General features: G+C 34.5%; 1 protein-coding gene across 3 annotated transcripts; it reads left to right on the top strand.

Annotated features, from left to right (window-relative positions):
• The first annotated feature begins 366 nt into the window (after positions 1 to 366).
• On the top strand, positions 367 to 15,908 carry LOC142540839 (pantothenate kinase 2). Of its 3 annotated transcripts, none has more exons than XM_075647255.1 (23): positions 367 to 484; positions 1,028 to 1,391; positions 2,323 to 2,535; positions 2,678 to 2,736; positions 3,281 to 3,397; positions 4,000 to 4,119; positions 4,196 to 4,290; positions 4,375 to 4,468; positions 4,937 to 5,068; positions 5,819 to 5,931; positions 6,083 to 6,275; positions 7,331 to 7,539; positions 8,238 to 8,282; positions 8,423 to 8,471; positions 10,328 to 10,410; positions 11,508 to 11,624; positions 12,529 to 12,592; positions 13,101 to 13,247; positions 13,351 to 13,509; positions 14,176 to 14,259; positions 14,711 to 14,905; positions 15,034 to 15,105; positions 15,487 to 15,908. In XM_075647255.1, the coding sequence occupies exons 2-23, from the start codon at positions 1,079 to 1,081 to the stop codon at positions 15,574 to 15,576; spliced, it is 2,763 nt and encodes a 920-aa protein (XP_075503370.1). In that variant the 5' UTR covers positions 367 to 484; positions 1,028 to 1,078; the 3' UTR covers positions 15,577 to 15,908. The 3 variants fall into 3 exon arrangements, with proteins under 3 accessions (XP_075503370.1, XP_075503372.1, XP_075503373.1); XM_075647257.1 differs by lacking the exon at positions 367 to 484 and adding an exon at positions 653 to 805; XM_075647258.1 differs by lacking the exon at positions 367 to 484 and having other exon boundaries at positions 903 to 1,391; positions 2,323 to 2,532.
• The last annotated feature ends 828 nt before the right edge of the window (positions 15,909 to 16,736 follow it).

A 16,736-nucleotide genomic window follows, 5' to 3' on the forward strand; every position in this document is an offset into this window, starting at 1 on the left:
ATATTTCATAATATTTAATTTATATATTATGTAATTATGATTTTTGTTGTACTATTTCATTTCAAATTAATAATTAAATTTTAGTTTTAAATAAATTACAATCTTAAATAATCAAATAATTTTAAGTATTAAAAAATTGAAAATAACATTATTAAATAATAATCATTTAAAGAATGCAATAAAATTGAATACATATTTATTTAATACAAAATAAAAATAAAGATAGAGTTGATATAAAAATGAATGGCAGAGAAAATAATTTATAAGTGATTAGAGTTTAACAGCAAGCAATGTAGATATTCTAATAATTGAGATATTAATTAATTTAAAAAGGAAGCATTAAATCCCAACCGGCTTACAAATCTCCTCAAAGCCACCCGCGGTTTCTCGCAAGAGGAAGAGCACGCGCTTCTTTGTGTTTTACACCCCAAGATCTCTCCATTCTTCCATAAATTTCCAAATCAAATCCAACGCCACAGACCAGGTTACTTCACTCATACTTTGTGCATTTTTTTTATCCCACATGCATTTCGATTATTTCTCAATTTTTGCAGTTGGCAAGAACACGCGCATAAAAAGTTCGATTCTTTTTGCGAGTTTGTAATTACTTCTCTGTTCTCTCCCGGCTAACTTGTAAATTATTGGCCTCATCATTGCTTCACTGCGCTGTCTTTCCCGACCCACCGCCACTATTATTTTCAGCAGGAAAAAGCTTTTTGGATTTATGTAAAAATTAATTCTAGAAAAGCCCTTTTACTTTTTCCCAAACCAGTTTTCAAAGATTTAGATTTTCAAGTCCGGTTAGGTGCGAGATTCTCAAACGCTTAATTGTTGTATATGGGTTTTGTTTATCTGGGCCGCTTATGCATTTGACTCGTTTTTTTTTTTGGCCTTTTTGATAATTTGTTTGCTTTGGATCAGACATCTGGTTATTTATACCTCATTTGTGATAATATATTATATCCATTAATGACTTGGAAAGTAGGATTACTGACTGAATCAAAATTGACTTTTTTGACTTGGATAGTAGGAGAGAAACAGTTTGGGGTTAGGCCGCCGGTCGGGTGGAGTAATTACAATGGATAGTTCAAAAGAGGACCACCAACAACTTAACAGTGTGGTTGCCGGCTGTATAAATGTTGATAATTTTGATGGAAAAGATGAACCCAATTCGGATACTGAAAAACCTGAAAGTACTCCTCTAGAAAGAGGGGAGCCAGGAGAAACGGAAATGACATCGTTTACTGGAAATTCAATTCACCGGTCCTCATCCCGGCCACTACTGGACCTCAGTGGAGCAGCCATACAAGGAAATTTTGAGGAGAGGGACCCCACAATTCTGTTGCCTAATCAGTCGGATGATATTTCTCACTTGGCTTTGGACATTGGAGGTATATCTTTTTGCGAAAATGAATTTTTGTTGATTTGAGTCACTTGCACATCGAATATTTTCCTTCTCGATATGTCCTAGTTGGTTTGACTGTGTTGGCGATAGCCAGAGAGGAAGTTGCAAGATTTTATATTGTATGTATAATTACTGCTTCGATTCTGTCTTCGGATTTGTTTGGAATCTGAACAAACGTAAAATTATATATTGCTAAGTGGAGTATGCATGTGCTGTGGCATAGTTTGAACAGTCCGCTGCCCACATGTAACTACTCCCAGTATTAAAAAACTTCATTAAGAAGGAACCATTGTGTTCTGTAATCCAGGCACAATCAGTACTCGACTTCTGACATCCATTTTTCACACTTACAAGACAGAATATCGTGGAGATTTTCGCCTCTAGATCAATATTTTTTCCCCTTATAGATCCCATTTACTTACTGTTTCTGTTTTCTTTTTCTTAGAGGTGAAAAATGTAATCTTGTTCCGGTTTCAGATAATTTTATGTTATTTCATTAAAATCTCATTCTGTAGTGGTTGGAAAAGAATTTGAGTTTGAAACCAACCGTATACACCTTTCTGCTGACGTGCTTCGCCATATCCACGTTTGTTATTAGTACTTGGACCTTTTTTGCATGGATCTTGCTAGGTTTTGAACATTGGGTTTTTGAATAATCTCCAATTTCTTCATGGACTCCTATACTGTTGTCACCAGGATTCTCACATTGCCTTGTTCCTTTCGCGTCACAGTATTTCTGAACCTGTCTATTTTAAGCTCGAAACTGCATCATCTGATTAAAAAGTTGTAATGTAACTGTTGATCATGGAAACTATCCATGCAAGTGTGAAATTCATGCCATCAAGATGCTTGTTAATTGTAATATTGATTTATAACTGCAGTGCTTTCTAAAGTCAGAATCTAAGTTGCATTTTCAGGATCCCTCATTAAGTTGATTTATTTCTCAAGACATGAGAACAAGCCAGTTAATGACAGGAGGAAAAGAACAATTAAGGAAAGACTTGCTGTTTCCAATGTAAACAGAAGGAGCTACCCAATACTTGGTGGGAGATTACATTTTGTAAAGTTTGAGACATCTAAGATTTATGATTGCTTGGATTTCATCTACTCCAAGCAGCTTCATCGTGGTGGCAAGTTTCACTTATCTATTGATTTTTTAATATATAGCAAACATTCAAATATTTGTTTATCATAGCATAGTTTAATTTTCTTAAGAGTGAATTATACTTTATAGGTTTATGTGTTGATTCTTATCCTGATGTTTGATTATAGGCATGGATTCACGACATTGGCAAGCTCAGGGTTCAGACACCGAGAACACGATAATTAAGGTATTCAGCTGTATACTATCGCAAGTGGGAGCTTTTTTCAGTTTTTGAATGTGATATAGATTACAGAGCGACTGTGTTAAACATGATTTCTATTAACTTGACTAAGTATATAATTTCTATGATTGCAATTTTTTTTTTTCATTTAGCAATGAAGCTGTGGTGCTTGAGTTTTATATTACATTCATTTGATAACTTTTTTGTCAAATATTAGTGTTTCTCCTTAAAAGTGTTGAAACGGTGAATTATTACAGAACTTTGCTTCCTTCTTTTATTAGTTCAAAACTGCAGTTTTGCACAATCTCAGCTATTTCTTTTACTTCTTCCCTCCTTTGGGCGATTTTATGTGAATACAACATTTGCATTCAATATCAAGACTAACTAGTGAAGAAACTGTCATTGCCTACTGATTTTTCTCAAATTTCTCTTTTGAGTAAACTTTGCTCAATTAATTTGTTTATTTTATATGACGAAGACCTTTTTACCTTTAGATTTATGAATTGAAACAAACCTGTATCTACATTAACTCTTGATTATATAAGTGAAGGCAACAGGAGGTGGGGCACACAAATATGCTGATCTTTTTAAGGAGAGACTTGGCATCAGTATAGAGAAAGAGGATGAAATGGACTGTCTTGTGGCTGGTGCAAACTTTTTGCTCAAGGTATTGTTATAGTTCCTTCCTGAAATAGATTATGACTGTGTTATCTTTAGATTATTACTCTGGTGCTTCTTGCCTTTTGGTTTGATCTTAACTCTTAGAATGATGAATGTCGTGCTTTACATTGTCAATCTCCATTCATGCAAAATCATCATTAGTGTGATATACCGATTTTGTATGTTGGTATGAACTATTTAGATGAGCCTGGATAATTCTTAACTTAAAGGAATGAGCAAAGAAAGTAATATTGAACCGACCTGTCAAAAGTCAAATTCTTTTTCCCATGTTTTAGGAAAAGTGACGGAAGTAAGCGAGAGTTCTAGAGACGAGAAATATGCCGTATAAACTAAATATAATCATAAATTTGTGTTGCTTGTGCATGTGAAAATTAATGAACCAACTTCATTAGGTATATATCCCTAATCGTGGAAGTTGCTCACAAAAGTGCACCATGATTTCTGAAATGGGGTTTATGTAATGAGAAATGATCACTAGGAAGTGTTGTCGTGTTTTATGATACACTCTATTGGTTGTACGGCTAGTTTTCTCTTTTCCTTCGGGGACCTTCTTCTGAGAGCACTTCTACCTTATTCTGATTTGTGTAGGCGATTCGGCATGAGGCTTTTACGCATATGGAGGGTCATAAAGCGTTTGTACAGATTGACTCCAACGATATGTTTCCATATCTTCTCGTTAATATAGGGTCTGGTGTCAGTATGATCAAGGTTTTATCTTTTCCCCTTTTTCCCCTCACCTAGAAGACTCATTTACTGTCATAAACTTAAATTCACCTGGTTACAGGTAGATGGGGATGGAGTTTTCCAACGTGTTAGTGGAACAAATGTTGGTGGGGGCACGTATTGGGGTCTGGGGAAGCTGTTAACCAAGTGCAAGTGGTTGTCTTGATGTAACAATTAACTTCGTGTTGTTTCTAGCTTGTTGTATTTGATTAATTGAGTTTTCAATTGTTGTCGTACTAGTTTTGATGAATTGTTGGAGCTGAGCCAACGGGGAGATAATCGAACCATAGACATGCTTGTGGGTGATATTTACGGTGGGATGGACTACTCCAAGGTACGTCTTCTAAAATATTTAAAACATGATGTCTTTCTCCCCTGGCTTTATCTGAAGCATTTCACCACCACAGTTTATTCTAAGTTGTGTTCCCTCCTTTGGATTTGTAGTATTCTCTTTTTACCATAGCTTGATTAACGTGGAATGTTCCGTCATTGATTAATTTTGTTTAACTTAGTGAATGGCTCATTGTTTTTGTGTGTAATGCAATAAGCTTCTTTGCAGTTAAATGATATTGGGTATCTCATTGTCATTCTTGAATAGATCTCATACATTTTACCTATGCTTTATTCAGTTGGCCATACAACGTGATGTTGAAATGGAAAAAATTAACTTTTGGAAACTTCAGTTGGCACTCACGGAGAGTGAATAGCTTTCTACGTTATTTATCTATTGGGTTGCTCTATAACTATTCCGTAATCTTTTTTCCTGGCCTCTAATATTCTGACAACATTAAGAATGACATAGATTGGTCTCTCTGCATCAACAATTGCTTCTAGTTTTGGCAAGACGATATCTGAAAATAAAGAGCTTGAAGATTATCGCCCTGAAGATATATCTTTGTCCCTCTTACGAATGATCTCCTATAATATCGGCCAGGCAAGTTGGATTGTGCAATTTCTTTGATGTTGAATATTTTTTCTGTCCATGCACATTAAAGAATGTCAGTTACATTTGTCTTTTGACCTTTCAATTATAAATAGGTTGTAAATTAAATGTCTGAATGTGATAGATTTAATGAACACAGAAACAAATTACCTGTTCGTTGAATAATACACATCTACAATTTGTCAGTTCAGCTAGTCTTAATTTTGTAACGACCTTATTTGTGGCTGAACGAATAAACTCTGAGAGATCCTCTTTTTTGTAGCTGCCCGCTTTAATCATCATATTTATCTCCTCTGTCCTTTCCTTGGACCACATAATCACGTTATGAATTATTTTGCTCATAAAATTTTCTGTTGCCATTTGCATTCATAATATTGATATTAATACCCAACCTTTTTTTTTAATCATGATTAAAACTAGCAAAAAAAGGGGGAAAAAAAAGGAATTTTGCACTTTTTATTTGGACCTATATAGCATGGGACAGTGGTTGTATGACCACTGACGTTCAAAGTGCATTTTTTTGGCCAAAGAATAAAATCATGCAGTTCCAAATGTTTCAAATTTTGGATGAATCATCGAAGGATGTTTGAACAATTCTTGTTTTGTTCTTCAAGAAAAGTTTCTTTGTATACCAGATTCTGTTCTTGCCATGATCTGACTAGACGACATTATGGCAATGACAACATATTGATTGATAGAAGTTCTCAGATGTAAATCGTATCCTTTCTGAATTTGTTGCAGATATCTTACTTAAATGCATTGCGCTTTGGACTCAAGAGAATTTTTTTCGGAGGATTTTTCATCAGGGGCCATGCCTACACGATGGACACCATCTCATTTGCTGTCCACTTCTGGTAGACAAAATTTAATGGAAGCTTTTTCTGAAGTTATTTGTCATGTCGTCAAATTAATTTTCCTTTTCAGGTTACTGATCAAATGGCTTGAACATGTGGTATGGTTTTTAGCTTTGTTTTATTACCTTTCTTTGTATTGCTGCTTTTTTAGGTCGAAGGGAGAAGCTCAAGCTATGTTTTTGCGACACGAAGGGTTTTTAGGAGCTTTAGGTGCATTTATGAGCTACGAGAAGCATGGGCTGGATGACCTTAAGGCTCACCATCTTGTAGAAAGGTTTCCCATGGGTGCACCATATATTGGAGGAAATGTCCACGGTCCACCTTTAGGAGATCTCAATGAGAAGGCAAGCTTAATCACACTTCACCATATGTGTTGGTGCTTTACATTTTTGTCTTTTATTATCATATTAGAGTTCACTTTTCAATTGCATTACATTTGATTCTAATTTGTTTTCCATTTACAACTTTCAGGTTAGATCTGATCTATGAATTTTTTTCCAGGGAAATATTTATTTGGTTGCTTATATAAGAGTGATTTACTTTGATATCTTAGATTAGCTCAATTGATGTTTTCCGACATATTTTCCTTATTTGGCGTGCATATTTGTAATAAATTTCGTGCAGCGTACTGACCATTTATTGCACCGGACAGTTACTTTTCTCTATTTATAGCCCAAAGAAAATGATAAAACATATCGGGAATGAGTATTTGGAATATATTCATTTTGCTTTTCTGACTTCAAAAGCTTTGGCCTTACATTGAAAGATGCTTCAAGCATCTGGAATATATTACTACTGCTTTTTTACAAACTGTCCAAAATTTGTTGGCAAAGCCTCTTAAAAATTCGATGGCAGTCAACAGAATTTCTAGATTTCGCAAAATGACTATAAATTACTCTGTACACATGTAAGTTTGATCTGAGATGGTTTTTGTGGAATGATCCAAGGGTTTAGATCTCGTTCTTTTTAAGTTTTATACGTTGCTGAACACCTGAGCCACTTTTGGTGCTTGATTGTTTTGACTCCTTTACTGTCGTCCAAAGGTTTGTTTTCCACATATGATTTAGTTGTAATTCTTAATTATTGAGAGAGTTTGGTCGGTTGCATGTGGGTAAGAATGGGATATATCTGGCTGATTTACTGATTTGGCCATGCCATGCCCAAAACCACTGACTGCCTTCTTGAAAATCCAAACAAACTAAAGAGAACCTTATTATTTAGAAATTTAGTTGATTGATATTTCCCAGCACAAGAATTTCCAGAGCACATATGCGGGTTAGAGTTCATTTTAATTGAAATGAAAATTTCCCCTTCATTGTGCAATTACATTCAACATGACTTTGCGATTGTGCATATTAACAACTTCTTGAACATGTCATGAATGCACATACGGTTGCAGATATCCTGGATGGAGAAGTTTGTGCAGAAAGGAACTGAAATTACTGCTCCTGTTCCAATGGCCCCTCCTGGAACTACTGGCCTGGGAGGTTTTGAAGTCCCATCATCTAAAGGAGATACCCTGCGTCCTGATGCCAGCAAACTAAATGTGGGTGTTCTCCATCTTGTACCAAGTTTGGAGGTGTTTCCACTGTTAGCGGATCCAAAACTGTAAGATGATTGTATGAACTCCAGAATTCACATTCCGATGTAAAAATAGTTAACCTGTTTTAGGTTAAACTTTTGCTATCTTGCTCATGTTGGACTGTCTTCTATTAATTCTGCCAAACCTGATCTAACACCCTCTTCACATTTAAATTGTGATTGCTCGAGTTCCTTGGGCTCGTCCTTACATTTTGTTCAATTTTTTCAAGTGATCATTGCCTTACCTTCTCCCTTGACAGAAATTATACTTGTACATTTACCAAGATTTATATTCTCTTTGTTCCTTGTGTAATACTCATTGAAAGTTTTCATCTTGGTTGAGCTTTTCTTTTATGTTGTTATTCATGCACTTTGTCCTTTTCATTATTAATGTGATAAATCTTATCCAAACTTCAATTTTCATCAGTTTTTCTCTTTCTTACATTGCATATTCTGTTTTTGACACATTTACGCTATATATCTCTTCCTGAATGAGACTGCTTCATAGGTAGAGTAGTTTAATGTATGTTGTCGTGATGTTTGTCCTCTACCTAAAATTTTGGTAGATTGTATCAAGTTCAGCCAGTGATATGCACATGAAAAAGGGGAAAATCAATTGTTTTCTGATTTCCTTTACTTTTGTGGACCCTATATTGAAATGGATTCCAAGGAACGCATTTTCTTATCTGACTTTTTGAAAATGATGCTTCAAATTTTGTTTGCAGATATGAGCCCAACACTATAGATATTTCAGAGCATGGTGAGCTAGAGTAAGTACCATGCTTTTTATTCCTTTTATGTTTCTCTCGACTTCTAATTAGTCTGTTGCAAATAGAATATCTCTCAATGAATATCCCTATGTTATTCCAAATATTCAAATTCTTGATTTTTGATGTCTGGTCTTATGTAGATATTGGTTCACTGTCTTGTCAGAACACATGCCGGATCTTGTTGATAAGGTATTTTATTTATTTAGATCCTTATGGTTTAGCTACTATTGATTTTTTCTTCTTCCACAAGTCATACATGGATATGTTCCATACTTCATGAATGATGAATGGATAATGGATAACATGCACAATTTGAGCTTATCATAGCAGCATATTTATTTATCTTCCAACTTACACTTGAGTGAAGTTAAAAAATTAGCATGTGAAGGAATAATGTCAACATACAGAATATTGAATCTATGTATATAAACAAATAAGTACTGAACATATGAACTTTGATAAGCAGTTAAGCATGGCAGGGATATGTTTAGTTATCTTTTCGAGAAGCCCACCCGGTAAAAACTGTTAATATGCTCTTTTCCCGAAAAGAGTGCTTCTTAATTAAATTTAGTTGTACAAGTTCAAAATCGAGAATGTATTATAGTTACTCTAAATATAATTAAAATCAAATTCATATTAAATGAAAATAATTTATTCTTTATCATACTTAAAGTATTACTGAATTTTTGTTTAAGTTAATTTAAAATATTAATAATTTGAATAAAACATTTAATATATGGGCATATATCTTACCTGGAATTCTATCATTTGATACAAAAATGATAGTTGAATTACAAGTAGATATTCATCCACGCAAATATTTAATTTATAATTAAAATTTTCTAAAAAAATTAATTTAATTCCATAATATTTTATTACATGGGTAAATGATCATTTAGAGATGAAATATTGGATGTTGGCATAATTCGGATTTTTGTATGAAAATTTAGTGGTGTAGGTTTATGGCATAGAAAATTTTACTTGGTTATAAAGATACAAATTTAGGGTATGCAAAAGCCACAACTTAAGCATAACATTCTTAAAATATCATCTTTGTAAGTACTCTTTTTTATAAAAAAAAATGAAATGGTTTTCATGTGTGGATATGGTCATGATGGGGTTTTAATTTTCAATGAGAAAGAAGCCCGGAAGCTACACTTTCTTTTTTGCTTCGGATAACTGGGTTTTTTTTAAGCACTTAATATAGCTTATGTATCCAAAATCCAAATGTCAGTTTTTTCCAGATAAAGTTCTTTTGGTTAAGATAGCTACTCCATCCAAACCCTCACTCTTGCTGGAATGTATTGTTAGTGTTTTCTTTAATTGTTTGTCAATTAATTAGTCGTGAGGTGACAACAAAATCCAGTGATCAAATACTGCTCCAAATCTTAATTAATTTTTAGTTTTACTTCTAGTTTCTCTTAAGCTTCATGTCGTACCAAGATAAAATTCACGCGGCATGGCAAAATTAATTTAATCTAAAATTCTTAGGACATATTGTATCCATTTAATCATAACTTACCTCAAACTCCAAACTGACAATTATTAAAAATCTGATTTCACATCACTTTGTCCAGTTAACTTTTTAAATTGATTTGACTGATATAAAAAATTTCTCCTCCGAAAATATATCGATCGTCATTCATATTTCTAAACTCAACTCCTGGAAGCACATTTTCGGGAATATTTTCAAGAAAACACGAGAAACATAGCCAAGCGTTCCCAAACATTTTCATGAGTACATTCACCTGCATTAGAATTTTCTGTTAACCTTCATGATCAGCATAACACAGTTTTCCTCTGATTCTTTTGGGATAAAAAAAACTCACATTTCCTGGAAAACAAATCAAGGTTGCAGTCTTTAAGTAATATTTAGTTGAAACAGGATTCATCTGCTGTTTCCTTTTTCTAGCTGCTCAAATTGGAGAATTGCTCTGTCGATATCGTATAAGTTGATTTTTCTGAGCTTGGTTTACCATTACTGCCTACTGTGGCCTTAAGTCAGTCTCTGTAATGACCATGGGAGCATGGTGCAAATTTTGCAGGCTGTGGCTAGTGAAGGTGGTACTGATGATGCAAAAAGAAGAGGTGATGCATTTGCCCGTGCGTTCTTTGCTCACTTGGCGAGGTGCCTATAATTTGATTGAAGTTTTATGCCGTACATCTTTTCTTAGAGGAGATTGATTATCTGTTACTGGATTAGACAATTAGTTTACTGTGAAAAGAAGGTTCGTGTAGAGTCTTAAGCATTTACATTGTGGAGATATTTTATAAGTTCACTAGCATCATTACATGGTATTCCAAATTCATATGCTATACATGGGCCGTTGCCAATAATGTGATCCTGAACCTGACCTTCAAAAACCTAACAAGTGGTCGAGCTTGAGCATTAGAGTTCAAATGTTCAATAAATAGGCGAGCAAATGAGGAGATGAAAAAGAGTTTCTAATGCTCGACCCTTTATTGGGCTTTGAAGGTCAGGGTTGAGATCACATCAGCTGATGCCTCCTTTTCTCTGCACCTTATCTTCAGTCTGCCAGCCCAATCCTCTAATCCCCAGGGATAACTGCCATGATGCTTAAAATTTACTCGGTTCTCTGCTTCTGTGAATTTGTCATTCCTCATACACGCATCTGGAATTATCTGTACATAGGGAAGGCATAACTGGAGCATGTGGCAGTTTCTCATGGATGTATATTTAGTTAAGAGTGTTCATCAGTTCAGAAGGTCTTAATCCTGAAGGTGTTTGATTTCGACATTACAATCACAAAATTCATAATGTCAGTTTGAAAATATTATTTATTAAAATATGTGCTAACTACTGTCTTCTTAAATTTAGAATGTCTGAATAAATAAAACATGCTGCTTAACCACATTATATATAAGCTGATCTGTGACCTCACTGATGGCCATGTAAATTTTTGAGCAGATAATCAAACCAAAATTACCTGATGAATATTTTTTGCATGTAATCCTGGCATTTCACATGGTAAACACTCAAATCGATGTAAATTATGATAGCTGCAGCCAGCATGATTGAGAAAGCTATGATAAATTGAATTGTTCTTATTTAATCCTACACCTTTGGTTCTTTTATTAGTCTTTTTGTTGTAAATAGTTTAGAAATATTAAATTTCAGTTGTTGAATATTCTTCGTTGTGATTTAACTTCATAGGCATATTTTCCCTTGATCTTCTTTTGAAATGTTTTTGCCCCGCTTGATAGGTTGATGGAGGAGCCAGCTGCATATGGAAAGTTGGGACTGGCCAACCTCTTAGAACTAAGAGAAGAATGCTTGAGGGAGTTCCACTTTATTGATGTGTACAGAAGCATAAAACAGAGGTAAAACTGCGTTCATTGGTGATATATGTTGGTTGTCTGTCATTTTGATCATGAACTCTGCGATGACATTACTTTTGGCAGCATAAAGTTTTAGGTGCAAAAATATGTTGAACCATAGTTGTCAAGGGCGCAAGGCGCACCGAGACGCACAAGGGCTCTGGAGCCTTGAGGCCAAAGCAAGGGGCACATTTTAAATTTTTTTAAAAAACATATTTATCTTAGAAATTAGAATAATATATTAAAATATGAAATAATTAAGTCACAATGTCACACAAAACAACAAATAATTAAAAGTTCATAATAATAAGTAACACTGATTAAAATTCTTCAATCATCCAAATCAAGTTCATCTTTTTGCATCGGATCATCAGAGTCCCTAGAATTTCGGACTTGTATTCTTCTTGATCTTCACCACTTTCTTGATCGACATCAATTTCTTCTTCTACATTTTAAGTTACTATTAAAAAAACAGAGAAGTTGCATTTTCAAAATGCGACTTCTCTGTTACTGAATTTTTTTTTTTAAAAAAGCAATCTCAGGCGCGCCCGAGAGCCCTTCCAACGCCTGAGCTCGCTTTGTGAATCGTTGCTGTCTCACGCCTGGGCTCGCCTTTGTGAATCGTTGCCCCAGGCGCAACGCCCACGCCTGAGGCGAGAGGACGCTCGCCTTTGACAACTATGTGTTGAACTATCAAGTTTACCTGTGCTTTTGGACATGGACAAACTTTTGTTGTTCCTTTCTCATCTTCGAATATGTCATGGATTCTCACTCAAATCACATGCAGTTCATGAAGTTAGGCTATGGTTCAATTTGATTGCGTGCTAATAACTGGAATTACAAAAATCATTTTTAGAAGTTTTTTTTAGTTTATTTATTATTTGATGGATTCTTTTGTTTGCAATAGGGAGAATGAAGCGTCACTAGCTGTTTTACCCGATCTATTGGCGGAGCTTGACGGTATGAATGAGGTATGCATGCTTTGATAAGTTTAATTTCTCATTACTTGAAGGATAAGAATTTCTGCCCGATGTTTTTGTGAGTCCATTTACATGATGAAATTTTATCGCATGCATTGTTCTCTTTACTTTCTATTGTGTTCAGAAAATTCATTTCTGACGTTTTTTTATTAATCTGCTTGCTTTTACCCTTTCTTAAGGCAAACCTCTCTTTTTTTTACTAAAGTTGATATCTCACGTCTTTTTAAAACATTAAGTACACAAATACTCTTTTGATTTCCTTTTTTTCCAACATAGGTAACACAACAAGTTCCAACAGTAATCATTACCAATCAAATCCATTTCAAAATCTCTAAACCAGGCCTCAAAGTAAAGGAGAAAGAAGATTAAATCTACCAAATCAAGAATACCGAGATGAAAAAATTGAAAGGAAAATGAAACATGAACCGAAGCATTGATAGGTGCCCTTTACCTTATGGTTTTGAGCAACTGATAACTTGGCAGTGTTTCTCCCATGCAGGAAGCAAGATTGCTTACATTAATTGAAGGGGTACTTGCTGCGAACATCTTTGATTGGGGATCCCGTGCTTGTGTTGATCTCTATCATAAAGGAACAATTATTGAAATATACAGAATGAGTCGTAACAAGATGCAAAGACCTTGGCGGGTTGGTGTGACATTACTATTTCTCACAATGCTGGAACATAATTTTTTCAAATAAATAAACTTTTTGTTATAGGTTGGTGCTTCTATGTTTAATGCATATTCAGGTGGATGATTTTGATGTTTTTAAAGAGAGGATGTTTGGATCTGACAAAAAGAAGTCTCACCCATATAAAAGAGCATTGCTTTTCGTGGACAACTCAGGTGCTGATATTATACTGGGAATGCTTCCACTTGCAAGGGAATTTCTCAGACGTGGAACTGAAGTATGTTTTTCACATATATTTGTTGAGAAAATCAGTTTTGGGAAAATTAGGAAGGATTTTCCCGTGAGTATAGCGAATGATTTATCCCAAAGTTACATTGAAATTCATTTTTTGTCAGGGAGTTAGTTTTCTTTCCTTGTCAATGTCGAAACTCATTTTATGTGTTATCTACAGAATTTGTGGTGAGACAATTCATTTGAAACTGTAATGCTTGTGGTAGTGTGGAGAAACGAGGACAACACAACTTCCCATTATTTTTTGTTACCAGAAGTGAAACATGCATCCTAGCTGGAGGACATATATTTTACCAATAAAAGATGCTTTGACGATAGTAGCAAATATTTTCTAAATGGCAGTTAATCGGCTTCAGTAAAAATTTGTCCCGTGCCTGAACTGTATGCAACTATATCATAAAACATTATAGTTATTTTTCTTATTAAGAATCACACATGATCTCAACCACATTGTCCAAGAAAAGTCAGAGAGGTTTTTACTCCAGCCTTGTGCATGTCTAATCTTGATTAATTAACGGCTTCAAGTTTTTAGCAAACACAAATTTTATGCTATATCATAGATGGAACTTAATTAGCCCTCTGAACTATGACTGTTCTATTGCAACATTCTCATCTATTTCCCAGATGCAATATGATGAGGTTACCTTTTCAGGTTGTCCTGGTTGCAAATACGTTTCCTGCACTCAATGATGTTACTGCAATGGAGTTACCTGATATTATTGCTGAGGCTGCAAAGGTCTGTTAATTCTTATGCACAATGTCTTTGCAATAGCTGTTCAGCAATTAATGCCTATGCTAACTTTCAAATAAGGAAGAAATTATATACCTGTGATACTCTCCATAAATCATCAAAACTATTTTTGGTTGAGATGTTATCTATGTTGTCATCAAAGTCAAACAGAAGAAACTTGAACCAAGATTACTTGCTTGTATCGCATATCGTGTATTTAATATTCTAGTCTATACCCATTACTCTGCTAGGCACCAAGCTGTTGTTATTGTTGTCTAGTCTGTGTCTCTTACTCTGCTGAGCACCAAGCTGTTGTTATTTTTCTTGTGCGGGCTTACATGCATCTTAACCGACACGTTACATGTAAATAATACTTTTTAACTGCCTTATTCGATTAATGTGCATATATTCGGGATCCAGTAAATGGCTAGAATCAGACTAACCATTTGCTTAACAGCATTGCGACATTCTTAGACGGGCAGCTGAAGCAGGAGGCTTACTTGTGGATGCAATGATCACCTTGCAAGATAGTCCTAAAGAAAGATCGTCTTCTGTACCTTTGATGGCTGTTGAGAATGGGTGTGGCAGTCCTTGCATAGACTTTAGACAAGTAACCTTGGAGTTAGCTGCCGCTGCCAAGGATGCTGATCTGGTAAAAAAAATTCCGCATTTCATTTTTTGGAGCGTGTTATAGTTGAGGTGTTTTAATAAAGTATAGATCACTACATCTTATAACAAACTCCATCATTGTAGTAAATGCCATCTGGTTTTCTTGAGCAGATAATTTTGGAAGGGATGGGACGCGCTTTGCATACAAACTTCTATGCACGGTTTAAATGTGATGCTCTAAAGGTCAGTTTTTTATATTTTGTCCGTCCAATACACGGCATACCATGTGTAGTAGCATATGTGGCCCAACGATCGAAACACAGCCTCAGGCTGCTTACCAACGGTTGTCACTTTTGATTTACCAAAAATCTTTAGTATTATACGTAAAGATCCTGTATTACAAGTTAGATCGATTTATGGGGTGGGATTATCGGGCCATCATCATATACAGTAACTTCATAATATATCAAAACGACTGGATAGATCAAATATTTGAGTTGCGTCTTCATGTTTTTACCACCAAACATGTCCTATCTTGTAGCACTCAAACAAGGTCAATCTTTGTGTAATGTATTGCCGCGGAAAAAAAAAAAACCTGGCCAAGTGTTTGTGTTTGATATGCAGCTTGCAATGGTGAAGAATCAGCGATTGGCAGCCAAACTAATCAAAGGAAATTTATACGACTGTGTCTGCCGATTTGAACCAGCCAGCTGAACAGCCAAAATTATTTTGTTTGGTCGTTGGACCACTTCGTATTCAAAGCATGCTTTGGAGGACTAAGACAGTAAGCTGTCTGCCACCTTTGAGGATGATTTTGAGAAATGGTATTACATATGTTTAAAGGCACTCAATTCTTGATACAGCAAGTTCTCCTGGATAAACTTGGTCATATTGTATCTACTTTTCCGCTCATTTTTCGATAATAATTATTGGTGGGATCTCTATAAAACTCGAGAATTGAGACGAAGTAACTATATGAGTGAAGACTGAGTGAAAGTTCCTTTGGAAAAATCATTTTTTACAAAAGTCATTATTGTTTCTTGTAACCTGTTCGTTGTGTGCGCAAAGTTTTATTTTCGACGATATATTGATTCGGGTACAAATATGGAAATGATTTTAATCAAGTTTTTGGCAAGTATGATCATTCTGTGTTCTTTTAGCATTTGAAATGTTTGTGTATTATAAGGTTTAGAGCAGATTTCATGTTTAATTACTGCATTTTTTGCTACGCGCACAAAATTTTTCAGCCATCTTCGTAAAACGAATATTCTTAACTTAGTATTTTTCGTTATTTTATCTACATCATGATTTTTTTCATAAAATATCTATTTATAAAATTATTAATATATTTATATATTTTTACGTTTAAATAGTCAACGGAAAATATTAATTTCATAATTTATATTAACTAAGTTCTAACTTTATTATATTAAGAAGAAACTTAGGATCAACCAACTTTGAGCTCATGATACTTTTTTATAAACTAAAAACCCTCATATCTTAATCATATATTTTTATATTTATATATTATTTTAGATTTTTAAATCACCCTGTAACACAAAAAATTATTATAAAAAACTAAGGCAAAAACTTGTGTGAGAATGTTTCACGAACTGTATTTTGTATGATGAATCTCTTATTCGGGTCATCCTATGAAGTTATAAAATCACATGTAACACAAAAAATTATTATAAAAAACCAAAGCTCTTCGCATATTTAAAAAAGTTGAGTTTAATAAGTTTGATTATAGCAACTTAGATGACAAATACACACTGAGTGGTGGCAATGAAGTTAATGTGCATTTTTCAAATAGATCTCATGGATATGTAATAGAATATGGGCTTATAGAAATAATAGGAGACATGGAAATTACA

This window comes from Primulina tabacum, chromosome 3 (genome assembly GCF_025594145.1).
Source record: "Primulina tabacum isolate GXHZ01 chromosome 3, ASM2559414v2, whole genome shotgun sequence".
NCBI classification, from domain to species: Eukaryota; Viridiplantae; Streptophyta; class Magnoliopsida; order Lamiales; family Gesneriaceae; genus Primulina; species Primulina tabacum.